General features: G+C 38.3%; 1 protein-coding gene and 1 long non-coding RNA gene across 2 annotated transcripts in view; both read left to right on the forward strand.

Moving 5' to 3' along the window:
• The window catches only part of LOC143925618 (uncharacterized), a 198,252-nt gene that overhangs the window by 72,688 nt on the left and 97,715 nt on the right, over positions 1 to 27,849 (forward strand). Inside the window, exons 19-24 of the mRNA XM_077450089.1 lie at positions 3,059 to 3,190; positions 6,438 to 6,631; positions 8,568 to 8,710; positions 11,189 to 11,431; positions 13,732 to 13,894; positions 19,242 to 19,246. Of these exons, the coding sequence (XP_077306215.1) occupies positions 3,059 to 3,190; positions 6,438 to 6,631; positions 8,568 to 8,710; positions 11,189 to 11,431; positions 13,732 to 13,894; positions 19,242 to 19,246 (880 nt within the window). The remainder of the gene's footprint in view (positions 1 to 3,058; positions 3,191 to 6,437; positions 6,632 to 8,567; positions 8,711 to 11,188; positions 11,432 to 13,731; positions 13,895 to 19,241; positions 19,247 to 27,849) is intronic.
• On the forward strand, positions 19,880 to 27,748 carry LOC143923365 (uncharacterized). Its single transcript, XR_013261720.1, has 2 exons — positions 19,880 to 24,568; positions 26,337 to 27,748. It is a non-coding gene; the product is annotated as an uncharacterized LOC143923365 (long non-coding RNA).

Here is a 27,849-nt window from a genome sequence, read left to right on the forward strand (position 1 = left end):
AGGCAATCACTGCTTCAAACATGTAGAGCAACTCTTGGATCATAGACAACGCCATAGTTCAGTAGTGTATTTAGGTTTTGTGCTGCCCTAGGCCTGACTAAACTCGTGCACCCCTGAATTTAAATATGACCCATCTCTTCCTGTCAAGGCCACACTGTTTAACTACTTCCCGCCCGGCCAATGTATATATACGGCCGGGTGGGAGCCTCTTCCTTCTGACTGGACATTCAGGAACGTCCTTCAGAAGGAGGGGGATCGTGCGCGCGCGTGCCCGATGCACTCGTGTCACCCGGATACGGCACATCTCGGATCGGCAGGAGGGCTCTGTGATTGGACCTCCTGATCACATGACGGCCATGTCCAATCACAGCCGTCATGTGATGAAAACAAACAGCCGGTTGCTAGGCAATCAGCTCTCCTCTCCTCACACGGAAGTCGTCGCTGAGGAGAGGAGAGCAGATCGCTGCAGCTGGCTGGTGATCAGTGAGTATGAGTTGTTTTTACAGCTTTTTACTCACTGATCACCAGTTTAGTATAAAACACACATGTCCCCAAAACACACATGTCCCCACACATGTCCCACTAAAATCACATGTCCCAATGATTATCTGCACACATATGTACGTGATCACCTGCACACATCTGTACATGATCATTTCACACAAACAAATTATACACTTAACAGAATTTTTTTTACCAAAAACATGTAGCAGAATACATTTTGGCTTAAATTTATGACAAAATTTGATTTTACTGGATTTCTTTTAAAATAGAAAGAAGAAAATATTGTTTTTTTTTTTCCAAATTTCTGCTCTTTTTGTGCTTATATCACAAAAAATAAAAAACGGATTTGTGTATAAATACCACCAAAATAAAGCTCTATTTGTGTGAACAAAATGATAAAAATTTCATTTGGGTACAGCGTAGCATGACCGCGCAATTGTCATTGAAAATGCGAGAGCAATGAAAGCTGAAAATTGGGCTGGGAGGGAAGGGGGCGAAAGTGTCCGGTATTGTAGTGGTTAAGACCAGCCCTGAAATTTTCGAGTGGAGACACTAGTTCTGAGGGCCTGGGGGGGCAATGTATTCCCTTAATTTGCATAGATTTCTTCTTACTTCCTGTTTGGCTATGAGGCAGGAAGTATAAAGGGAAATCTCTGCATTGGGACAGGGAAGGTAAAAAATAAACTGACAGGGGTTATAACCCACCCTATCCAAAATGAAAAAAAAAGTGTTGCCTATAGTTCTACTTTAAGCACAAATTTTGGATAATAATAATAATAATAATAATAATTTATGGAGAGGACTTATGCTGTGTACACGCGGTCCGACTTTCCAACAAGAAAGCCTCTGTTGGAATTTCCGACAGAAAAATAGAGAACTTGCTCTCTATCCAAGTCCATCGGAAATTCCAACAGAAACAGTCCAGTGGTCCATACACACGGTCGGAATATCCGTCCAAAAGCTCCCATCGGACTTTTTCTGTCGGAAATTCCGACCTTGTTTACGGGGCATAAGAAGATATAACTATGCCAATGGTGCAGCAGAAAACATATAGCACAGTGAGGAAGGTTTGTGGTCCAGGATGATAGGACAGTCAAAATTAGAAATGGCGCCCCCCCCACAGTTGCGAAATGCTAGTCTTCCGCATACCGGAAGCAGTGCAGCCGCTTTATGGGAGCTCTAGACTAATTTTGCCTTTCAGCCCAGTCTGCCCCATAAGACTGGCTCTATGCTAACAGTATAGCGCAAGCCAGCGGGGACTCTTTCCTTGCTGCCCCCCTGTAAAGTGCTGCCTTAGGCCTGGGCCTTTTTGGCCTAGGCCCGGATAAAGTGTTGCCATAGTTACATAGTCATATAATTAGGTAGGTCCAATAGGAAAAAAACAATTCAAAAGAATACATAAATAGACAACCCCCTTATACAGAAGCCTATACTCACAGATGATCCAGAGGAAGGGAAAAAAAAAAATCTATAAAGCATGGTCCAAATTTTCTCCATCAGTAACTTGGACATTACAACATATGAATTCCAGGGACACTAACCCTTCATCGGAGTGGCAAAAGTGTCACGTTTTGAATCCCCATTTATAAGACGCTTCACCCCTCTGATGGTAAAAAAAAGGTGGTACAAAAATACAAAAAAACAAGATTACACTGAGCACAAACCTTCAATAATGAAGAGAAAATCAACTAAAAGAACATACCGTATATAGATATTGTGGTGTTGGGGTGATTATGCTCATGTGACAGATGCCTTTTCCAATGAGTTATACCAATCCAAGATGCATTTTAGGGCTTTTATTAAACAGAATGGAACAGTTCACATAGAAAAGAGTTGCCCATGCAGGGGTTTCCACCATCAACATGAAAATGACAGACGTTACTGATGGGCACTATTGGCAGTTTGATGGGCACTGATTGGCACTCTGTAGTGGGAACCTCTGATGGGAACTGCGCTGATAATTAACATGCTGATTATCAGACCCCCCCCCCCAACAGTAAAGCTGCCAATTGGCTCTCCCTGGCAGTATGAACCGAGGAAAGCCATTCACCGACACTTCCTAGTTACACGCTGTGATCAGCTGTGATTGGTAACAGCTGATCACATGGTAAAGAGTCTACATCATAGTGACACACAGCACCACCGATTGCTGCAGGCTTATCCTGCTGGACGTCATATGATGCCCAGTCAGGATATCAGAGCCACATTGCAACCATCAATCCGCAATGGGGAGGCTGGGAAGTGGTTAACCAAAGAAAATATCAGAACATTTAATCTCAAGACAGTAGATCCATATAGATATTATATGAAATAGGAGCATATTTGATAAAAGTCCCTAATAAAAACAAAAATATAAAAAAATTAGTAATACAATACAATACCCACCCTGCCATGAAGGGCAAAATAGACAGTTGCCCTGGATGTGCAGCATAGTTACACCAGTGTTGCATCTTCTCTCCATTATAATGGTTACTGTGCAAGTAGGTACTATTAAAGTGAGATGATATGTTATCCTTCAAAAAGACAGACATTTTGAAATTTTATTTCTACATAGGATCCAATTTCAGTTCCGCGGACACTCAGTGTTACCCTGATGAAGAGTGTATGACTGTTGATGGAGTATCAGGATGTTATTGCAATTCTTCATTAAAGAACTCCAATGCCACAGAAAACATCATGCCTGAAGGTAACGGGGATAGGCTCACAAAAGGTTTACCATAGGAGATGCACTTCCATATTACTCCAAATGTATTTAGTGACAATTCATAAAGTCATATTTAACTGTCATTTGGATACTACTCATCCAAGTGCCATCCTCCATCCAAGGAACCCACTTGGGTGGGTGACGAAATGTCTTCAACTTTGTATTGAATGTGTTGAGTTTGATTGACTTATATTAGCTGAGCTATATGGTAAAATGTTTGGGGACACCTGTCCATCACACTTACCTACATGGCCAATTGTAAATGGACATCGCTCAAAATCATTACATTCCGGGACTGTTAGCCCTTTTGCTTCCACTGATATACCTAATACTGAGTGCAAAGGAGACATTAGAGGCCTAATAAACCCCAGATGTCTCTTTAAAGAGAACCTATCAGCAGCAGCATGCTTTTACATTAGGGGCTCTTGTAGTAACAATAAAGTTAGGTTAAAAAATGTAAGTATAATGTAATAAATTAAAAAGCACTCAAAAAAAAAAAATTAAAAAATGATCTTCTATATTAAGTTGCGCTATGCTCTCATGTGAGTGAATACTGGCAATAAACCTTAATAATGCTAAATTATATATATATAAAATGACTCCGTACAAAAATAAAAATTGATTGATTAATTGGTTAGATCATGTTTTAAATAATCCACTGTTTTCAGGTGCTTTTCAAACGTGAAATTAACACACGATACACCCAAGTTCGATACACCCATGATACACAGAGTCATTGTTAAAAGAGATAAAGACCTCCACCTCTGCGCACACTGCCCCTTACCGACTCCAAATGATCTCCTATTACATGAGATCACACTCGCTTGTGGCTTAATACCCAGCCCAGGCCTTTTGAGCGATGGAACGGTGATCCCAGTGTCTTCACAGAATGTAATCTTGCACGTGTTGCCCAATGATCCCCAAAAGACATAAAAGCTTCTGTAGTGTAAAATCCTAGGTTACTTTATTTAAATAAGAAAGTATTGCACTTACAGTTAAAACAATAAGAGATTACAGTATAAATGAGCCGTCCGGCTCTCGATAGCAGCCCGCCACCTGCAGTGACGTCAGCACAATGCCCCTCCCTACGTGTTTCGTCACACCTGACGTCATCCTGGGGCCTATTGAATGCCACTGTGTATCTTATTCACGCAAGAAAGGAACCATGCTTCCTTTCTTGTGTGAATAAGACACATAGTGGCATTCAACAGGCCCCAGAATGACATCAGCTGTGATGAAACCCGTAGGGGGAGCGCCGTGCTGACGTCACCACGTTCACGCAGGTCCCGGAGTGACAGGCTGCTATCAAGAGATGGCCAGCTCATTTATACTGCAATCTCTTATTGTTTTAACTGTAAGTGCAACACTTTCTTATTTAAATAAAGTGTCCTAGGATTTTACACTATGGAAGCTTTTATGTCTTTTTGGGGATCATTGGGCAACACGTGCATATTTTAATTTTTTGTCAATATTTGGTATCTATTTACTCAACCACGTCTTCCATATTCTGCCAAAATAACGTGAATTATATTGTGGTTTTGAGCATATATATATATATATATATATATATATATATATATATATATATATATATATATAAGATTTGAGCAAATTGTAAAAAACGAGGAAAGGAAGACGTTAAAGTGGTTGTAAACCCTTACAAACCACTTTGACCTACAGGTAAGCCTACATTAAGGCTTACATGTAGGTCCAAGAAATATCTCCTAAACCGTATAGGTTTAGGAGATATTTGCCTAAAGACAGGCACCACTGTGCAGGCACACTGAGCGCGCCACTGTCAACATCGATATGCCGCAAGTGGCGGCTCCCATGCGCTAGCGTGGGAGTGACGTCATCATGGCTTCGCCGAATAACAGCGGCGGAGCAGCGAGACCCACCGAGAAGATGGATGCTCCGGACTACAGGGGACATTGGTGACTTCGCTGGCTCCTGTGTCAGGTAAGTGACACATAATGGACTACTATGCGATGCATAGTAGTCCATTATGCTTTACCTTTGCAGGGAATCAAAGAGGAAGTAAACTCATCAGGGTTTACTTTTTCTTTAAAGGATGGGGAAAAGGAAAGGAGGGAGGGGGGAAGGGAGAAGGGAAAAGGGAGGGAAAATGGTGAGGAAAGAAGGGGAGGGGGAAGGAAAAGAAGGGGAAGGAGATGAATAAACAATGGCTATAGAAATAGGTATAGATAGTAATCTGTGTACAAGAAACCAACCTAGTACGTTTAGATATCCAGTAGAGCAACCCGGGGGTTAAAAATAATAGACATAAGGACGACGGCTGCACATCACAGCAAGACATTTTTAAATAGCATAAAGTTTATTACAATGATATCATTATGAAATGTAGCACAAGATACAGGAAATGTTGACGCGTTTCACACAGCAAAGTCCTTAATCATTACATGCGGCTGCTGCAAACTCTATCACTTAAATATACAGATATGAACCCGTTAAGTGGCAGAGCTCAGTCAGCACCATTTCTTGACGCTGAAGTATCATCGATAAACAATATAAAACCAATACACACGTTTAGAATTCCAACCAGAACACTACCTGAATGAAGTTTCAGGCTGGGTTACCACTGCTGGGTTACCACTGCTGGGTAGAATGACTCACACCAGGGGTCCGGTGTGTCCCCGTTCTCCATTTCATGGATGAATCAGGCAAGAATTGTACCAATCTGAAATATACCAGAAGACACACAGGACTCTTTTGCAAAGTGCTTTACAGCCATCCCAAAGCTGTGCGAACCAGCTCCATTGAGAGCCGGTTTCCTCCAGTTACTCCGGTTTCCTCCCACACTCCATAGACATGCTGGTAGGCTAAATGTCTTCTGTCTAAATTGGCCCTAGTGTGTGCATGTATGCATGTGATATGGGGACCTTACATTATAAGCTCTTTAAGGTCAGGGACTGATATGAATCTATAAAATATGTAGAGCACTGCATAAATGGTCAGCTCTTTATTATTACTTGTCATAAATAAATAGATAATAATCTCATGTATCCTGGTTATAGTATAATTAGTAGTAGTCATACTCTGGAGGGTGTGTTTTGTAACATTGAATATATCAAGAACATACTATATAGCATATACAGACACATAGAAAACTCAGTCACCTTCATACAATCACTGTATAATGTGTTAAGGCAAATGTTGATTGCCCAAGAAAATAATTGGAATTTTGTTTATTTTTTATTTTTTCCCTCAGAAATAAATATTGAATGTGGATTGAATCAAATGAAAATTTCTTATAGAAAATGTTACATTGAGTTGCTAGGATTCAATACTTCATCATTACATCTGAAGGACAGCACCTGCACTGGGGTTATTGAAATAAGAGATATTAAGTACATTACCGTCACCACGCTGCCTAGGGGTGGTATCTGCGGAACAGAGCTGCTGGTAAGTAAAAAGAACAGTAGAAAAGTAGATTTGATAAGCTATGGCGCATACACACGATCTGACATTCCAGCAGACTTCATCCGGCGGACCGGAATCTGTCAGGCAATTCAATCGTGTGTGGGCTCCAGCTGACGTTTTCCCCAAAAGTCCAATGGACCTATAAATAAAACAAATCTATCCAACGAACTCAAGTCCGACGGACTAAAAATTGGGAAAACCGTTAGTTTGTGCGCTAGTCTGACGGACCAAATATGACGCAAGGGCAGCTATTGGCTATTGAACTTCCTTATTTAGTCCCGTTTACGTCATCACGTCACAAAATTAACTGACTTTCAAATGGACTTAGTCCAGTCGTGTGTGGCCAAATCCGGTTCGGTCAGAAAGTCCGTCAAACCTCCGCTGAAAGTCCATCGTGATGACCGTTGGACCTAGTCATTCGAAAATTCCGGATGTGTGTATGCGGCAGTAGAGACTTTGAAGGAAGTACTTCATAAAACAGAAACAGGAACCCTAGCTGTTGGTTATGTTGTTCACAGTGGACCCTAGGAGGTCTTCAGGGTAGAGATTGAGGGGAAATCTTTTCAATCAGTACACAGATATATAAAAAAAAAAGTTGGGATGGAATTGTTTTTTATATTCACTTTGATGTACTGCTGCTCGACCGAGGACAACTGTAACCACTAGTCTTGATGCATCATTCAAGCTGGAGGACTTAAGAGATCCCATGAGTGCAGGGACTAAAGAACATACCACTGAGGAGCTGTTCCCATGGTGCTCTGCACTCAGTATTATGATGCAGTGCAGTGTTGACATAATCACATCAGGACTGTTCTCTTCAATATTGAAAAATTAAAACATAAAACTGTTATAGTCAGGGGTCAGGCTTAGAGACCAGTAGCTATAGCAGTAGGAAGGTTCTCATTGACCATAAGGATGAATACACAAGCAAATCACCCTGGTGGATGGTGCAGGCTTACCTAATGTGAGGGGTCTAAACACTAGCCGGTCTTTACCAGAGCTCCTTATGGTCAAGATGGGTTTTGTTGCATGCTAGTGCCAGGTCACAATCCTCAGGATTGCTCCACTAGGAGGGGAGCAAGTTGGGGTCAAGTAGTAGCTATAGTAGGGAGGAATCAAGCAGAAGCATAGTCAGTAGCCAACCAAAGGTCAGTAGCAAAATATTTTAAGCTGGGATCAAGAGGAAGTATAGTCAAGGAACAAGCCAAGGTCAGTAACAAATGGTTGCAGGTTGGAATCAAGCAAAAGTATAGTTGAGAAGCAAGCCAAGTTTGAATAGTTGTGAGGTAGTGGTGAAGATAGGATGGCAGCAGGAGAGAAAACAACACGATATTGGCTGGGGAAGAACACAATAATCTGGCAAACAGGATGTGCACAGGAATGGCTTAAATGGGAAGTTCATGGGAGAAGCAAAGGAAGATCAAAGTTCACCAGAAACAAGGTAAAAGGCAAAATTGTCCAAGGGATCAATGAGGATGCTGTCTATTACCTTAGGTGGCTCACTGCCAGAGGTGATGGATTCAGATCCTAGCCTTGACAACAACACTTCCAGTGCCCACCCCCCCCCCCCCTTCAGAAAATGTTACTTCCCAGTCATATTTATGTGTTGCCATCAACACTTTTTGTGTCACTGACCTGGCAAAAAAATAGCAATAGAATAGAAAACTTGAAATGTTAAGTTGCTGTATAATTGTGTGCATTCTCCTTCTGGTTTGTGATTCTGAGATACTGAAGCCAGACAAAGCCAGATAACTGGCATTATTGGAAGAGGCTCAGCAAAGCATTCTCAGAGTGACTCACAGTACAACTCTACTTTAAATGGTATAGGGGGAAGATTCTGGGTGATGTTTAATAAAATATTTATTATTTCATTATGAATGTAAAGGAAAATAATTATTTTTCTCATATTTTATTTTAGGCAAGTAGCGATTATTTAACATACACAAATGTGGTATATTTATCAACCATGCTCACCTCACTCACATTTTCCACAAATATCTCATGTACTTATCCAAGAAGCATGGAAAATGTCCTGTGGTTCTCTACAAGTGCGCTTGTAAGGTACAGTATGTCTATGTACATGTTCTGAGCTGGTGACTCCGGGGATGTTTTTTTTTTTTAAAAGACAGATAGAAGAAAAATAAGAAATTATACTTTTCATCCAAAAAAACTGCCACGTTACATAGGGGGTTAATGTAGAAGTACCCCCTTTACACCAGGGGCAGTGGATAAGAGCCCCTTATATTGGTGGTCAGTGGAGAAGTACTATCTTACACTGGTTGTCAGCGATTAAGTGCCCTTACATTGGTGCTTTTTGGAAAAAAATGTCCCTTTAAATTAGTGACCAGTGGTTAGAAGGCCACTTACATTGGGGCTCATTGGAGAAGGTCTTCCTTACATCAATGATCAGTTGAGAAGTGTCTGCTTACATTGGTAGCTATTAAGAAGCTAGTCAAATATAGTATGTTGGAGAGGAAAACCTAACACAATGGGGCTCTTGGAGTGGCTTTGCTATAAAGCATATAAATGTCATTGGTGGCCAGTGATGAAGTTCCCTATTACATTGGTGCTTAGTGCAAAAGTATCCTCTAAGTTAGTGACCAGCGGTTAGGTGCACAGGTACATTGGTGATCATTGGAGAAGGTCTTCCTTACTTTGGTGATCAGATGTCTAGTAGACATGTGCGATTAGTTTCGCATGAAACGAAAATTCATAAGAATTTTCGAAAATTCATAAGAATTTCCGAAAATTCATAAGAATTTCCCAAAATTCATACATTCATACGAATCCGAAATACGAAATTTTGTTTACGAATTTCGGATGTAAAATCACAATGAAAATTCATAATTAATGAAAAGTTAATGAACCTAAAAGTTAAAAACCCAGGAAGTCAGCATTGTGCAGGTATGGTGGGAACCCCTCATAATGATAAATTCATCATAACTAAAATTCATAATTGTTCCGAAAAATTAATGAACCTAAAAATTAAAACCCCAGGAAGTCAGCACAGGGATGGTGGGAACCCTATGGGAGTTTCTATGCTTACGAATTTCATACGATATACGAAATTTCGTTAACAAATTTTCGGAATTTCTGATCCAAATTAACAGAAACATGGCTGGCGTTTTGTTCACCAATCAGAGGAAGTCAGCACAGCACAGGGATGGTGGGAACCTCTCATAATGATAAATTCATCATAACAAACATTCGTAATTGTTACGAAAAGAAACAAACCTAAAAGTTAAAAACCCAGGAAGTCAGCACAGGGGTGGCAGGAGCCCTTCATAATGATAAATCCATCATAACGAACTTTAACGAAAAGTTTACGAACAAAAATTAAAAAAAAAATAAGTTCTTTTTGTACGGAACGAAACAAAACAAATTTCTGGGCGGCACCCATGTCTAATGTCTAGACATGTACACTGCCGGAAAATGTGTTCGTTTTCATTTAATTTATTTATTTTTTCGTTTTCAGGGTCATTCGTTATGATCGCAATTTGTGAATTCGTAAATTCGAAAACTCACAAATTTGTAAATTCATAAATTCATAAATCTGTAAATTTGTAAATCCAAAAATAAGAAAGAAAATGTGAAAATTTGAAAGAATAACTAACTAACTAATAATAACTAACTATTAAATTATAGGTTTTGGAGTTTCTTTTTCAAGTTTGGCTGTTAGCGAACGTAACAAATACAAATTATCCGAAATAACAAATGCCGCATCTAAACAAATGGAATGGAACAAATTAAGAATAAACAATAATAATAATAATAATAATAATAATAATAATAATAATAAGTTGTTTATTATTATTATTGTTATTTATTATCATTAATTTGTTAAGTCCCATTAGTTTAGATGCGGCATTCGTTAGTTTGGATAATTCGTAACTTCGGATAAATTCATACTCGTTGCGTTTGCAAACAGCCAAATTTGAAAGGAAATTCCAATACCTTGAATTTAATAGTTAGTATTCGTTAAGTTATTATTAGTTAGTTATTCTTTCAGATTTTCTAATTTTTGGGTTTTCAGATTTAAGGATTTTCTTATTTTTGGATTTACGAAGTTACAAATTTATGAAGTTTTGAATTTACAAATTTATGAATTTATGAATTTTAAAATTTACAAATTGTGATCATAACAAATGACCCGGAAAACAAACACCCTGAAAAACTTGCTAAACAAGATTTCGTTAATTTGAATATTTCCGAATGAACTAATTTGTCAAAATTAATAAAAAAATGAGTTTGTAACAAAACAAATTGCACATGTCTACAAATGTCCCCCTTACATTGGTGGCTATTAAGAGGCTAGTTAAATGTAGCATGTTATAGAGGAAAATCGAACACAACGGTGCTCTTGGAATGGCCTTGCTATATAGCATATAACTTCTAGAACATCTAGTAACATTTTACAAACTGGACATGGTAATGTTGTGAAACATTACCTAACCAGCTTTTTGAATTACAGTATATTATTGTCTTGTTGTTATTGCCATTGACGTTTGTTGACTGTAATACTGGTATATTGTTTTGCAGTAAAAGCAATCTATCCCTCGGAGGGTCTTCATCCTACAGAGTTAAAATGGGCGCCTTCCAAAATTCTAACTACACAATTCTCTATGAGGACCCAGGAGACTGGATAGATAGAAATGTGCCCTTTTTCGTTGGGATAAGTGTGGAAAATAATACCTCTTCTACAGCTGTGCTGCTAATGAAGAGTTGTCATGTGACTACTACATCCGATACAGATACTGCCATACACAGCGTCATCAGTGACTAGTAAGTTGTTTTTTATTTCTGACTTTCCAACTGTAAATTTGGAAGTAACGTCACACTTACGTTCTAGTTTTTACAATCTTCAAAACCTTGCACCATTTTTCCGAAGCTTAGGCAGGCATACACGGGTCGAATATTGAAATAATTTTCTTTCGGAAATCTTATATAAGAATTTTTGTTCATATTTCGCACCATTAGTGTGTCTGCAGCAACAGCCGATTTTCATGCAGCAATTACATTTAGAGAAAAACTAACGATTTTCTAATCATTGATTGGAGAATCGTGCGAGAGATGTAAATCGAAAAAGAAATGCGCATGTGCAAGAAAAGAAAATTCCCGGAAAGAAAAGAAGATTCCCAGCCATGAAAATTCTTTTCTGTAGCAACATGGAGATGAAATTGAAGGCTTGGTTGGCCAAATTTTTGGAAATCAATGGTGGCGCCATCGGATCACAAAATGCTCAAATTTTCTGATTTTCAAAAGAAAATTCTTTTGAAAATTCGACCATGTATGGCTAACCTTAAAAACAAATGTAAAAAAAAAATTCAGAATGTTCTGCCGAGCTGAGTATACCCCGGGTATTTCCGAGGCTCTCTAGCATGCCCACCTCTGGCCACATGCAGTATTGCATGTAATAGAAGTCAATGTGGAACTAATTATTTTCGTTTCCATTGACTTCTATGGGGAAACTTGATTGATATGCGAGTGCTTTGGATTACAAGTATTCTCCTTGAATGGATTATGCTCGTAATCCAAGGTTCCACTGTATGTGTATATATATATATATATATATATATATATATATATATATATATATATATTTACTGTATATATACCATACTTTTTTTCTTGGTATAAGATTCTCTTATGCCTTTCACAGCAGTACCCCAAAAGGAAGTTAGTTCTGCTTTAATACTATCCCCACTGCAAGCAATGTTGCAGGGAATTTTTTCTTTCCTATCAATTTTTTTACATTTTCAGAATTCTATCCCTACTTCCCGACCACCATTCCAACTTAGGCCAGAATGATGTCTCCCTGGTCCTGCAGCCTCCCGAACTACTTACATCACATCCCCAGGATGCTGCAGGAATACTACAGAGAGCAGCCAGGGGGCAGTCCGGAGGGTGGTGCAGGGGAGGCAGATACGGGACATCTTTAGAGCTGGCCGCCTGCACCTAGAAGAGGCAGCACGCTGAAGAGGACCATGACATACCTCCCAACATTTTGAGATGGGAATGAGGGACACCTACTTGAAAACATATGTAGGCATAGGACACGCCCCCTGGCACACCCCCTTAAAGGAGAATTAACCAAAAAAAGTAAATTAAATCCACAAGGACTTTTTTTTACCACTCCTATTCCTTTATATTGGCTTTTAAATTTACAAATACAGCAATTTAGAAATCAGATGAAAAGTTTAGTGCTGGGAAACAATTTTGAAAGATATAGATCAGACCAAAATGAGGGACAAATGAGGAGCAAAGATGGACAGAGGGACAGCGGATTGCAATGTGGCAAAGCTTGGTTTGCTGTGTGGGTGAGTATGTGCTTTGAATAGCATTACAGGTAAGTGGGGGAAAAAAAAACATGGGGTGGGTGGAATTTGAGTACTGGATGAAGGGAAGGGCAACAATCAAAGCCTATGGCCAAGCTTACCTGTAGTGTAAGGAAATACAAAAAGCTGCGCCAACAAGAAAATAATCTATACGTTAACAACCCAAAATACAAAATATAAGAAAAAGAAAAAAATATATATATATAATGAAAATTATAAATAATTAATATATTCAAAACTTATAAATAAAAATGGCAATTAATATTAATTCATAATTAAAGAGTTCATGAAAAAGTGCATAGATAATCAACAATTGCGATCCTATGTAAGAACACCACGGTGGTTACACACAATCGAAATGCGCACAAGTGCCCGTCACCTTATAGTGAGTGCGCTTACCAAATGGAAGCTTAATGAAAGCGTTGTAAATATATCCTCAATCTCCTCAGAATACTCCTCCTTTTAATGGATCAGCTCACCGTAATAGAAAGCAGTATTCACATATACACATCTTATTCCATGATCCCAAAAATTACTTTTGTTATTCTGAAGAAATCCATGTGTGTTTGTAGTGTAGTGTAGTGTACCTGTAGTGTAGTCTGCTAGGAAGGCTCTGACCTGGCTGTGCTGTGACAAGAATACCTGAACAAAAAATACAAATTAGAATTACAGATCTTTTTTTTGCGATTATTTGTATTTCAGCTGAATATTTGGTTGTTATTTATCATTATTTGTATCTCTCAACAGCTGCCCTATAATAAACGACTCTACCCTATATGTAGAAGAGAATGGAGTTTCCCTGCAAGGACGTTTCTCACTTAATATCTCTGAGATTGCTAGAAATTACAGCAGACTTTATATAGATTGTCAGATTCACTTGTGTAATACAACATTGGAAATGTGCAGCCCGGTAAGTTTTTTCTTGACTCTGACTACACAAAGACACATACATTAAGAGGCCGGTTCACACCACATGCAGTCCAGTGCGTTTTTATTTTCTTCATCAAAAACACATAGAAAGTAGGTTATATGGTTTCCAATTGCATGCAGTGCCTTGCAAAAGTATTCACCCGCTTGGAATTTTTCGTGTTTTGTTGCCTCACTACCTGGAATTAGCATGGAATGTTTGAGGATTTGCATCATTTAATTTACAGAACACGCCCACAACTTTGAAGATTTTTTTTTATTATTATTATTGTGAAGCAAAAGACAAAATAGGACAAAATAACAGAAAAAGTCATTGTAACTATAACTATAAAGTCAATACTTTGTAGAGCCACCTTTTGTGGCTATCACAGCTCCATGTCTCATTGGATAAGTTTCTATGAACTTGCCACATCTTACCACTGGGTTTTTTGCCCATTCCTCCTTGCAAAACTGTTCCAGCTCCTTCCAGTTGGATGGTTTGCGCTTGCAAACAGCAATCTTTAAGTCTGACCACAGATTTTCTATTGGATTGAGGTTTGGGCTTTGACTAGGTCATTCCAACACATTTACATGTTTCCCCTTAAACCACTCAAGTGTTGCTTTAGCAGAGTGTTTGGGGTCATTGTCCTGCTGGAAGGTGAACCTCTGTCCTAGCCTCAAATCAAAAATGCTAATACCCTGTATTTAGCACCATCCATCTTTCCCTCAACTCTGACCGGTTTCCCAGTCCCCACTGCTGAAAAACATCCCCACAGCATGATGCTACCACCACCATATTTCACAGTGGAAATGGTGTTCTTTGGGTGGTGTGATGTGTTGGGTTTGTGCCAGACATAGCATTTTCTTTGATGGCCAAAAGCTTCAATTTTAGTCTCATCAGACCAGAGCACCTTCCTCCATATATTTTCGGAGTCTCCCACATGCCTTTTCGCAAACTCAAAACATGCCATTTTGTTTTTTGCTGAAAGTAATGTCTTTCTTCTGGCCACTCTGCCATAAAGCCTGACTCTATGGAGCATACGGCTTATTGTTGTCCTATGTACAGATAGTCCAGTCTCTGCTTTGGGACTCTGCAGCTCCTCCAGGGTTACCTTAGGTCTCTGTGCTGCCTCTCTGATTAATGCCCTCCTTGCCCGGTCTGTGAGTTTTGGTATACGGCCTTCTCTTGGCAGGTTTGCTGTTGTGCCATGTTCTTTCCATTTGGTTATGATAGATTTGATGGTGCTCCTAAGGATCATCAAAGATTTGGATATTTTTATATAATCTAACCCTGACTTGTACTTCTCAACAACATTGTCCCTTACTTGTCTGGAGAGTTCCTTGGTCTTCGTGGCAGTGTTTGGTTAGTGGTGCCTCTTGCTTAGGTGTTGCTGCCTTTGGGGCCTTTCAAAAAGGTGTGTATATGTAATTACAGATCATGTGACACTTAGATTGCACACAGGTGGACATCATTTCACTAATTATGTGACTTCTGAAGGTAATTGGTTGCACCAGAGCTTTTTATGGGCTTCATAAGAAAGGGGGTGAATACATACATACATGACAATTATCAGTTTTTTATTTCTGAAAAATTGTTTTATGTATATATTTGTCTAATTTTACTTCACCAACTTAGACTGTTGTGTTCTGATCCATCACATATAATTCCGATTAAAAAAAAAACATTGACCAAAGGCTGTAATGTAACAAAATAGGTAAAAAGCCGAGGGGGGGGGGGGGGGGTCATTTTTGCAAGGCACTGTAGTTCACACCAATGCTTGCAGTTCCAGGGCGTTCAATTTCAAGAAAAAAAAAGTAGAACATGCTGCATTTTTCCTGAACTGACTGTACTGCAATGCTGTAAAATGCATAACAAATGCACTGGATTTCCAGTCTAACAGACTACATCTCTTAGCCTTGATATATATACTCCAGCATATCTGCCTTGTGATAGGCTCTTGGTTAACTCGTGCCGTGTGTGACAGACCTAGCCGGGACAGAGGCTTTTGGAGGGGACTGAATGCTAGCCTCTTGCTGACTGATTATGGGACCTGCCATTTGGGGGAACGGTGTTCTTTGTGAGCTGTGTGCCTGGGGACCCTTGAGGTGATGTTACTTTGGATTCAGGTCCATATCCCCACAAGAGACACAGACTCTAGGAACCCTGTATTTGCCATATTATATATAGTGACTGATTCATACTGTTGGGACACATACTGTGAGGAGATGTTGATGTAAATTCCAGCCACCTGTCTCTGTCTGTATCTGCTATAATGTAAATTAGTCTAGTATGACTTGTCACAGCTTCTAAAGAGTCTTTTCATCCAGTGTGCTAATTAACCCTGCAATTGTATGAAGGAGATGTATGATAATGTGTATTGTATAGTCGGTGAGCTAGGAGACATGAAGTCTGTCCTAAAGGTCATGTCTCTGAGTCACCTAGGCTGTCTAAAGGATTACATAATTAGCTCATGTTAATTAGGTTTCTGCTGAGAGGCCGTACGTTCATCCTGCTGTATATATTTGTGTGAGAGCTCAAAATAAAGATTCATTCCTGTTTGACCCTCAAGACAGAGCCTTGTCTCATACTTGAGTGGAGAGTTATTCATATGGGTTTCTTGTTCGGCTGATCGGAGTGTTCGGTAGCTGCCTTGGTGTTCGGGAAGGGAATGTCCTAAACAACTTTAACCCCTTTCATACTCAGGGTGTCGTTACACCGTGCTTTACCTATTTCTTACCTGTTTCTTTCTTTGAACATTTGCATATATACTCGCTCTGCAATACAAGAATAGATAGCATGCAATAGATAACACGTTAATAGGGAAGAATATCTCCTGTTCTGGTTCATAGAACCCACTCGAGGAGAAATGTCTGGCCTTTAACCTTTCCCGCTATTGCAAGGCTCACTAACCAATTTAGAGAGATTATGAGAGGGTTTAACTTAAATGGCTATAAAGATACAGCTTATACTGTATTCCTCATGTAATAACCAACATTCTTCTTACCACTATGAGACCAGCTACAATGTCTATCTGATCATTGCGAATGTATCATTTGATTTTGCTGTGTTGTTATATTTCTTTGATGAAAAACTTCAATAAAAATGATTGAAAATAAAAAAAACGCACTGAGAACGCATCTAAATGCAATGGAACACACATGTCCTCATTTAACGTTAAGAAAAAGGATGGGGGGGGGGAATGCCCTGGACTGCATCAAAAATGTACTGTAAAAACACATCAAAAACTTGCATGCAGAAAAGCATCTAGAACGCATTCCGGACTGCGCTTCTATGGTGTGAACTGACCTTAAAACATTAGCATGTCCACTTTAAATGTCTACCATCTTATACTATTTACAGAATTGTTCCCAAACAAACCCTGCAATAAAGGACAGCGGGACGGACATCACCAATTTAACAATGGGCCCTCTATTTATTAAGGGTAATATTTTATCTTTTTTTATTTATACGTATTTATGAAATTTCCTACAAAATACTAAACATAAATGCATTCAGAAACAAAACATCAGCATTCTTTAAGTTCATGTTTTTTTTGTTTTTTGTTTGTTTTAATGTATTCAATTTTGTATGTTATTATATAAATGATAGGTTGCTAACCAATGATATTGATGACCTTGATTATATACAGGTAGCGTAAAAAAACACACTTTATGGATTGTTAGAATGACAATGCACAACATACAAAAAAGACCACAAAATCATCCTAACAAAAATATATTATGATTATGAAAAAAAAATGTAAACATGTGATGATGATGATGATGATGAAGGATGAGTGATGATGATGGAGGATGATAGTGAAGGATGAGTGAAAATGATGGAGGATGATGATGAAGGATGAGTGATGATGATGGAGGATGATGATGAAGGATGAGTAATGATGATGGAGGATGATGATGAAGGATGAGTGAAGATGATGGAGGATGATGATATTGACTAGGATGATAATGATAATTAATGATAATATTACATAAACATATAATAAAAAAATATATTGTTTAATAAACAGCTCAAAGAAAATACTCAAAGCTATTTAATTACATATAAATACATATAAAATATAACATTTAATTAAAATGAGACTTCAGGAAAAAAATCTTTTTTTTGAAATATGCTCCGTAAACTTGATGACAATCCTGCGTCTTTAGTGCGTATTCTTACCGTGAAAATGATAGTTTCACTCTAGCTGGATACTGCAGGCAGAGCTCCAGCACTGTGAATGGCAGTCCCAGCTAGCATATAATGCAGTGATGGTGAACCTTGGCATACCAAATGTTTTGAAACTACATTTCCCATGATGTTCCACTACACCTCAGAGCACATGAAGCATCATGGTAAATGTAGTCCCACAACATCTGGGGTGCCAAGGTTCACCATCACTGATATAATACATACAGTAGGATCATATAATTCACTCTCCCCTTCCTCTCCTTGTGTCCATTCACATAAAGCCTTGTATTCTATTCACTGAATAAAGGGAATTCTGTGATTGAATAGAAGGGTTGGGTCAATGGCAGGAATCTCCCCTTGTCCATTTACAAAAATGTCTTGTTTTTTTTTTTTTTGTGAAGGAAAAGGTGGTTACATAACCTGATCCCAACATTTACAATTCACAATAGCACCCACATTATATTTATTTCCTGATAACACCTACAACTCACGGTGACACCTACAATTCATTTCCCAATAAACCCTACAATTTGTTTCAGAAATAATGCTTCATAAAAGAAATTTATAAATAAAAATGTTTTAAAAAACATAAATAATGCTACATAAGACATGATAAAACCAATGTATTTAAAAACAATTGTATAACAGTATTTTTATTTTATTTTTCAAATTACTAATCGCGCTTGCGATTCCAAAATATGCTAATTTTGCCTAGCTGTTTTTATTTATTTTTTGTTATGTTCCTGTTAAAATATTTGCTTAACGTGGTTCATAAAATATATACTGCATTTAAAAAATGACAGCATCTGTTGATACATATTTTGTTAATTATTATATTAAGTCATTATTATCAGATGCAATATTTTGAAAAGAAATTAGGTGGAAATTTCATGTTGTTGGTGTTTGTGAATTTTTCTTTTGTGCATGCCCTTGTTTTTCTTTCCGAGCCCTAGGGTCGTTATGTAAAGAAATAAGCAAACAGAGTTTTATTTAGAGATGTGGTCATTGGTCACAGAAACACAATCCTTATATAAGCACACAATTCAATTCAACAGTTTATTTATACAACAGTTTAACATTACTAGCCATTCCTATGGCCTGAGGTAAGGATGGAATTAATGTATTTAAAGTGCTAATTATATGTGTTTGACTCTTGCAGCAACTGTATGTACCCTTTTATGTAGTTAAGAAAGTATACATTCATTGAAAATGTCAATTGTTTTTTTTTAAATTTAGCATTACTTACAACATTAATAACGAGAGAAACATTCAGCTTTCACTGTAGTTTAACTTCTGACATTTTCTTAAAAAAAAAAGGCCATCATTTGCATTGAGTCAATGGTAATAATTGATATATTTTTAATTTTATATATTTAATAATTTTTATATATATATATATATATATATATATATATATATATATATATATATATATATATATATATATATATATATATATATATATATATATATATATATATATATATATATATATATATATACATATATATATATATATACATATACATATACATATATATATATATATATATATATATATATATATATATATATATATATATATATATATATATATATATATATATATATATGTATATATATATATATATATATATATATATATATATATATATATATATATATATATATATATATATATATACATACATATGTATATATATATATACATATATATATATATATATATATATATATATATATATATATATATATATATATATATGTATATATATATATATATATATATGTATATATATATATATATATATATATATATATATATATATATATATATATATATTTATATTTATATTTATTTATTTATTTATTTTTTGATGAGATAAGCTTTAATGGAACATGACACTGCCTTATGATATACACACATTATTTAGTATTTTCTCAATAAGGGAATTGATTTATTTTTATTATTTTGGTTCATACAATCTGGAAAATTTCTGTTTAATATTTTTTTTTTTCACTTTCTTTTATTAGGAGTTTTGCTATTTTGTTGGTGCAGATTCATTATGCTTAATAATAGACTTGTAGTTGAGTCACCATTGTTCCACTGCAGCTTAAAGAGGAAGTAAACTCTCCCACTCTGATGCTTCTTTTCATTTATTCCATTATAATAAGTAATTATCAGACTATAGCCACTGTAATCCAGCCCAAATCACATATTACTTAGTGTTTAAAGTGGTTGTAAACCCTTACAACACACTTTACTTTACTTTACTATAGGTAAGCAGGTAAGCCTAGATTAAGGCTAACCTGTAGGTCTAAGAAATATCTCCTAAACCTACACGGTTTAGGAGATATTCGCCAAAAGACAGGCACCGCTGTCTACGGCGCATGCGCCACAGACAGCGGCGTGCAGGCGCACTGAGCGCGCTACAGTTAACGGCGATATGCCGCGAGTGGCGGCTCCCGTGTGCATGCGCAGGAGTGACATCATCGCGGCTTCCGACAAATGACAGCGCCGGAGCAGTGAGACCCACCAAGAAGATGGAGGCTCCGGACTGCAGGGGACAGTGGTGACTTCGCTGGCTCCTTTGTCAGGTAAGTGACACATAATGGACTACTATGCGATGCATAGTAGTCCATTTTGCTTTACCTTTGCAGGGAATCAAAGAGGAAGTAAACCCATCAGGGTTTACTTCCTCTTTAAAGAAACTTTAAAAAACTTGTTTCCAGGGGATAGGCAGCGCCATCTTAAGTATTGTTTTCTGAGTCCACAGTGGAGTGTATTTCCGCCCTTACATTGAGCACCTCCTGTATTGTTAACCAAGCCTCCTTCTCAATCCAACCTTTCTATGGCAACCCTGCTTCCCTCTTCATAGCCGACTTGTTTTATTTCATAATATTTATTTGTGCCGATTGTCTAATGTTTGTCTTTGTCAGTCTTATCTGATAAGACTGCACTAATGGCTAGGTTTACACTGCATGTGATGGTCACATGGTGTGTAGGAGGAAGCCCTGAATGATTCTGCAGTCTCCTGGGATAACAATGGTGTGCCATAGGAAGTCCTGATAACAGATAGGTAAGCACATAGAGAGTGTGCCGTAAATCAGGGGAGATCTGGGCATGCTCAGTGACGTCATTTTAAAGAACAAAAAGGATTACAACAATACTAAGCAAGTAAGGAGATATCTACAAGCAGTGTTCATTGGGGTTTTTTATGCTGATTTACATGGGACAAAGTTGTGGGGGAGGGTTTACAACCACTTTAAAGTTGGCTCAGATTGCTTCTCTCTGAAAACTAACCAATGTGTGAGTTTTACTGCAGCACATTTAGTACACATTATCCTTGGAGCATGACAAAATAAATAAATATGTTCTTGGAGCTTAACAAAATAAATGGACCGAGAATACGAAGGATATATTGTTGTGTGATTGGTGAGAATCTGCCTTGATCTACACATCAGTCCAAGGAATAGACATCTGTAATGTATCCTGAATGTACACAAAGAATCACTCAGTGTAAGTTCTGAACTTCTCATATCAATGCTGTAAAACAAAAATTCAGTTTTTTAATTTGTAGAGGGATTGTATTTTTGAGTGTAGTTATGTTGCTGGGATTTTAGGGAAATTAAGTTATTTTTGGCTCTTTTGTAATCAACGGAGCAGTTGTTGATTGATTTGGGCGTTTCACAGGCTGCAGGCATGATTGTTTCGCCCTCTATTCTTGATGAATCTAGAATCACAGTTGGTTGGAAAGTCAAATGAGCAGTCTGAATATTTATGGGACTTCAGCCAATCCCTGGGGAGGTGTGCCCAGTAGGTGGCCGAAGAGCACATTAATTGTCTGAGGCCTGGAGCTGCTTAGTGTGGCAAGCCCTGGGTCTATGTTCTGGGTTTAGTCCTACAGGAGAAGTACCCAGCTCTTTGCACTTCTTGGCAGATTGCTGAAGTTTTCTGCATATTCATCCAGGTCCCAACTGTGGCATACCTAGGGGGGTCTATTTTTAAAATCCTTTTTCTGGAGCTAGTCAAGGGATTTTGCTGAAGAACCTGGTCTGGAGATCTCACGTAAGAGTGCCAGGTGGAAGCTGCAAAGGGTACAGCCGTCCCGTGGCATTGTGAGCATTAAAGTGGCTCTAAGGCCTAAACATTTTTTACCCTAATGCATTCCTTGCATTAAGGTACAAAATGTTAGGCATCAGCACCCTCCCCTCCTTTACTCACCTGAGCCCTCATTTGATCCAGCGCTGTTCATGTCTGCAGCTCTTCTCTCCCCTCACTTTTGGGGTCTTGCTGGGGAACCTGGAGCCTTTAGTTCCCAGTGTTGTCAATCCAAGCCTGTGATGAGGGAGCAAGGGACAGGGTCAATTAATGCAGCAGTTCCTATTTAAGCCTGGTGCTCAATCAGGTAAGAGTTCTACTAATTATATTCAAAATGTATTTTTGGACAAGCTGTCCCATTATCTTAACTGTAATTATTCAAGTTCTTATGATGTTTGTAATCTGAGGTTGAACGCTTGCAATTTTCAGTCGTGTTTATGAGTTTGGTAAAAGGGTTCAAAAGGCCTGCTGTCGGCTGACATCACAGAGCCAGACCAGGTTGGGACAAGAACACAACAATAATGTCGGGATCCTCCCACAAAACTTAGAATGGCACCTGGCGCAGGCTTTCAGGGAGCCTCTGAAAGCCTGAGCCAGCCGCTCCTGCCTCCTCCGTAGCCCAGTCCTCCAGTGAGCATGGGGGGGCAGAAAGCCAGTAACTGACAGTCACCAGCTCTATGCTCATGGAGCTCTGAGAATCAAGTGATCGCCAGTCTTTGATCACTCGGTTCTCAGCATTGGATTGATAGTAGGCATTCACCTATATAAGTATGATTTAAAAAAAAAATCAACTCCTCCCACAGGAGCCATGGAATGGGAAGGCTGGGGCTGCAGGCAGGATGCAGGAAGCGAGGGCTCTGTGATAGGAACGGGCGCCAAGCTGGCCACATCGAGGGCTGTGTCTCTGACGGCCGAGGGGGGAGCCGGGGACGAGTGGTGTGAGGATCACTCCACAAAGCGATCCATGGATGTCTCCTGGGGAGTAGGGGAGGCAATAAGGGGGAGTACCTTGGGGTTAGCTGGCCTGGGAGCAGAATTACAGAGGAGTGTGGCGGGAGAAGAGATATCCTAGCTCCTCTCCATGCGGCGCTGGAGCCGGAAGCCTCAACTTCAATTTTAATGTAATTCTTTACTTTAACAGGTCTATATTTTAAAATAATCTCCTGGTTTGCTATTACATAAAATAGCTTTACATAAAATAAATCAGCAAGGGATGCAATTGAGAAATTGAGAAGCCTGAGTACCGTTTTGGCAGCGGATTACCATAGAGCTGGCCATGGACCGGATGGGAGACCCTGGGACCCTGCAAGACCAGAAGCGACGTCATGACTTCACTGCCGACTCTGGCAGATGTTAACCCCAGAAAACAGAGATACATTTTTATTTTTATTTTTTTTGATATCATGCTTTCCAGGGTAGAGGAGATATCTGGGATCTTATTGACCCCAGATGTCTCGATAAAGAGGACCTGTCATGCCTTATTCCTATTTCAAAGGATGTTTACATTTCTTGTAATAGGAATAAAAGTGATAAAAAAAAAAGGACAATAAAAAAAAAAATTTATAAAAAAATGTAATGTGCCACCGTCCCCTCGTGCTCGCACGCAGAAGCAAACGCATGTGTAGGTTGTGCTTGCATATGTAAACGCTGTTTGCACCACAAATGTGAAGTTTCACTGCGAACATTAGAGCGAGAGCATTCATTCTAAACTGGTAACCTGTAAACATTTTTAAAGCGTAGCCTATGGAGATTTTTGAGTAACAAAGTTTGACGCCATTTCACGAGTGTGCGCAATTTTTAATTTTACCAAAAATTGAGTTATATACATGGTGGTTTTTTTTTTTTTTGCATTAAATTTCATCAAAGTGTATTCATCCCCAAAAAATTGTGTTTTAAAAATTGCTGAGCAAATATCCTGGGACAGAGAACATTGCAACGACCACCATTTTATTCTCTAGGGCCTTGGATAAAAAAACATATATAATGTATGGGGGTTCTGAGTAATTTTCTAGCAAAAAATGATGAAATGATGATTTTTTTTGCATGTAGGAGAGAAATGCCAGAATTGGCCTGGGCTGGAAGTGGTTAAGTAGTTATTTTTACATTACATCCAGGGCTTCCAAGCTGTGTAACATAACAGAAATACCCCCAACCCTTATAACAGCGCATACTGTACATAAATTATAAACTATCATTTTTTTTTTCCTTCCTTCAAATTCATGTGATGACGATATAATCTATCACTGTGGAGCACACCATGTTCCCCTGATGTCTTATAACTGCTGTTTTATGGGACAACCTCATCAGTCGAAAATAAGCAAACAAAAATGGAAAGGGGAAAAGAGACAGACTGCCTGAAACCAAGAAAATCAAAGCTAATCAAAGTAATAAAACAATCTTAATATTTTTCATTGCGTTGTACATATACTATTGTATCTATATAGGCATATTTATTATGGTTTGAAATCAATTTAACGACATTTTGTTTTAAAGTTGAACTCTAGACAGATACGGAAGACTCAATTAATTCAGTTCTGTATTCATACATCATCAAATTTATATTTTAAAATGCATTATTCAATGTATTTTTGTAATAAACTCAGATTGAATACCTTATTTTTGACCTGGGGAACAAAAAAAGAAAGGGACACTAACTAGGTATCCCTAAATCAGACTTTAAAGGCATAAGAAACAATAGTGAAGTATGAAAAAATAACAATATTTATTGAAAAAATACATATAACATCAATGAAGCATTTGAGAATTAAAAAATCATATAGCATGATACAAACTATACAGTGAGCCCTTGTGCATCGACGCGTTTCACCATTCGGGATTCTTCAGAAGGCATTCAAGGTTTAAAAGATACTTATTTTTTTACCCGTTTCCAGCTTCTTGTAATCCATGTAGAGCACAGCTCAGACTGGTAAAAGGAGAAGCAGCACGAAGAGCCAAGCAGTTGTGCTGCTGCTAATATGAGACATGCTAATAGGAGAAGGGAGCAACTTGACAAAGAGATGAGTTTGTCAGTGTTATATTTTATTTTTCATTGTCCAATCAAAGGCTGTTGGTTGGATAAGACTAGGGGTGAGCCTGCAATTGGAGTTGAACGTAAGTTTGACTCCAACATCGGGTGTTTGCTCACAAACTAACCAAACATATGGGGCGTTCGCGGGAAAATCAAGCACCATGGAATGCCCCATAATGCACTGCGAGATCACAGTGCATTGACATCTGATGATTGGCCAAAGCATGCACCTGACCTGCATGCTTTGGCCAATCACATTTCGCTCTGCTGCGAGAGCCATAATTGGCCAAAGGCCTCTGGGCAATCACGGCTCAGGGGGCCTAAGTCCATGCCCCACACTATACAAGGCTGCTTACAGTCATGAGGGGGGTGGGTTCATCAGGTTACATCACCAGGTGGTCCCGCCCTTGCCTATATAACTGCTGTCACTGTGAAAAGACAGCAGTCATGGATGTTTTTCCGACGGAATTCCAATGGAATTTCGCTCAAGCTTTTGTTGCCTACATACGGTCACACCAAATTCCAACCGCCAAGAATGCAGTGATGTACAACACTACGACAAGCCGAGAAAATGAAGTTCAATGCTTCCACGCATGTGACAAATTGCGTGCATAGGAATTTTGCGTGTCGGAATTGCTACAGACGTTCGGAAATTTCTGATCAAAACTTTTTCCATCGGAAAAATTGAGAACCTGCTCTCAATCTTTTACTGGCGGAAATTCGGCCAACAAAATTCCGATGGAGCATACACACAGTTGCATTTTCCATCGAAACGCTCCCATCGGTCTTTTGCTGACCGAAATTCCGACCATATGTACGTGGCATTAGAGTTCTATAATATTTAGAGATGCGATTCATTCGAAATGAATTTAGCTAGGAGCGTTTCAATGTGATCAATCCAGATAGCTTTTTCTAATTTGTGGCAAAATTATTTGGTCAATTGTATTTTTAAAAATATATTTTGCAATACATTTCGGAATAAGAGGCAATGGGGAGTATAAGGAATTCCTAATAGAGAAACTATTAGTGAGAGACTAAGAGATTTTAGTGAAATAATTTAATATATAGAAAATTTTGATACGACATCTTTAATTTGCAAATGTTTTTGAATTTCTACTTTACAGATTTACAAGATTGGAGTATTCTTCTTTGAAAGAACTGTCCACTGATGGCGTCTTTGGCATCCTGATTCTTCAAAGTGTATATCACCGGGTTGAACATTGGAATCACCATACTATACAGGACTGAGATCAGTCGATCCTTACTTAAAGAATATGGGGAAATCGGTCTCACTTAATTGAAAACAGCACTTCCATAATACAGGACGACGACAGTGAGATGGGAAGCACACGTAGAAAATGTTTTTTGTCTTCCTTCTTCGGATTTGATCTTCATTATCGTATCAATTACAGTATGTATGTATATGAAATGATAATACTCAGGAATGGTGCCCACCCAATGAAAATCCCAATGGAGGGCAAGAGAGCTTCATTTATAGATGTATCGTCGCAAGAAAGAGAAAGCATCTGTGGGATGTGACAAAAAAGTAATTGATCTTCTTGGTTCCACAAAAGTCAAGGCAAAATGTGAAAGCGGTATGAACCGAAGAGTACACAATGCCGGTAAACCACCACACAAAGACCAAGCCGATACAAACTCTTTGGCTCATCATGACCATATATCGGAGAGGGCGACATATAGCTAAAATTCTGTCATAGGTCATTACCAAAAGAAGGACGTGTTCAGTGCCCTCAAATGCCACAAAGAAATATAACTGCCAATAAATGTGATTGACTTTGTCTTGGCTAGAAGAACATGTAAAAATATGGGCATTGTGGTTGATGTATAACAGATGTCTAGGAAAGCTAAATTGCCCAAAAAGGAGTACATTGACCTGTGTAGGTGTCTATCCAGGACACTAGAATGATGACTGTGTTACCTGCTAGTGTTAGAAGGTAGAGGAGAGGAGAAGAAGGGTACAGAAGAGCAACACTTTGATGTCTGAAAGTAAAAAAATAATAAAAAACACCAAAAGCGCTGAAGTCCAGAAAATCAATGAAGGCAATAAGCTGATGGCAAGATGGATATAAAACCCAAAACAGTTCCACAAGAATCTGTCAATAATGTATATGTATGGAAAGGAACCTAAGATCCTAATAGTAGGAGTTAAATCAATAGGGTGTAACATAGGTTTAGCTGTGCCACTCCATCAACCAGCAGGAATACTGACAGCTGAAAAGACAAGAGTAAAAGAGAGACTTGACTTTGACGTCTGCAGGGTCTGATAAAGCCATTGATAGGAACACTTGTTCACATTGATAGGAAATTTGTAGAGATCATCGGATTGGCACTCATGGTATCTTGTAGCCCACCAGCACCTGAAATGTCAGCCGATATTTTATTTATTGTTCACCTAAAGAGATCTGAAAATGTATTTATTTATTTTTAAATGTTATTTATTTGTTAATATTTTTGGCATTTTTATGTTTTCGTAAGTCTTAATTTATACAAGAAAATATAACATGTATGTCTTACAGTGACTTCGTTTTTCTTTATACTGTTCGAAGAGCAGGCAGATTTGCAGTGTTCTAGTCTTTGAACCCAAAGGTCTTCCAATGGCAGTTGCTGAATAATAAT

Source organism: Lithobates pipiens, unplaced genomic scaffold, assembly GCF_037356315.1.
Source record: "Lithobates pipiens isolate NorthernLeopardFrog02 unplaced genomic scaffold, aLitPip1_a1.2 Scaffold_22, whole genome shotgun sequence".
NCBI classification, from domain to species: Eukaryota; Metazoa; Chordata; class Amphibia; order Anura; family Ranidae; genus Lithobates; species Lithobates pipiens.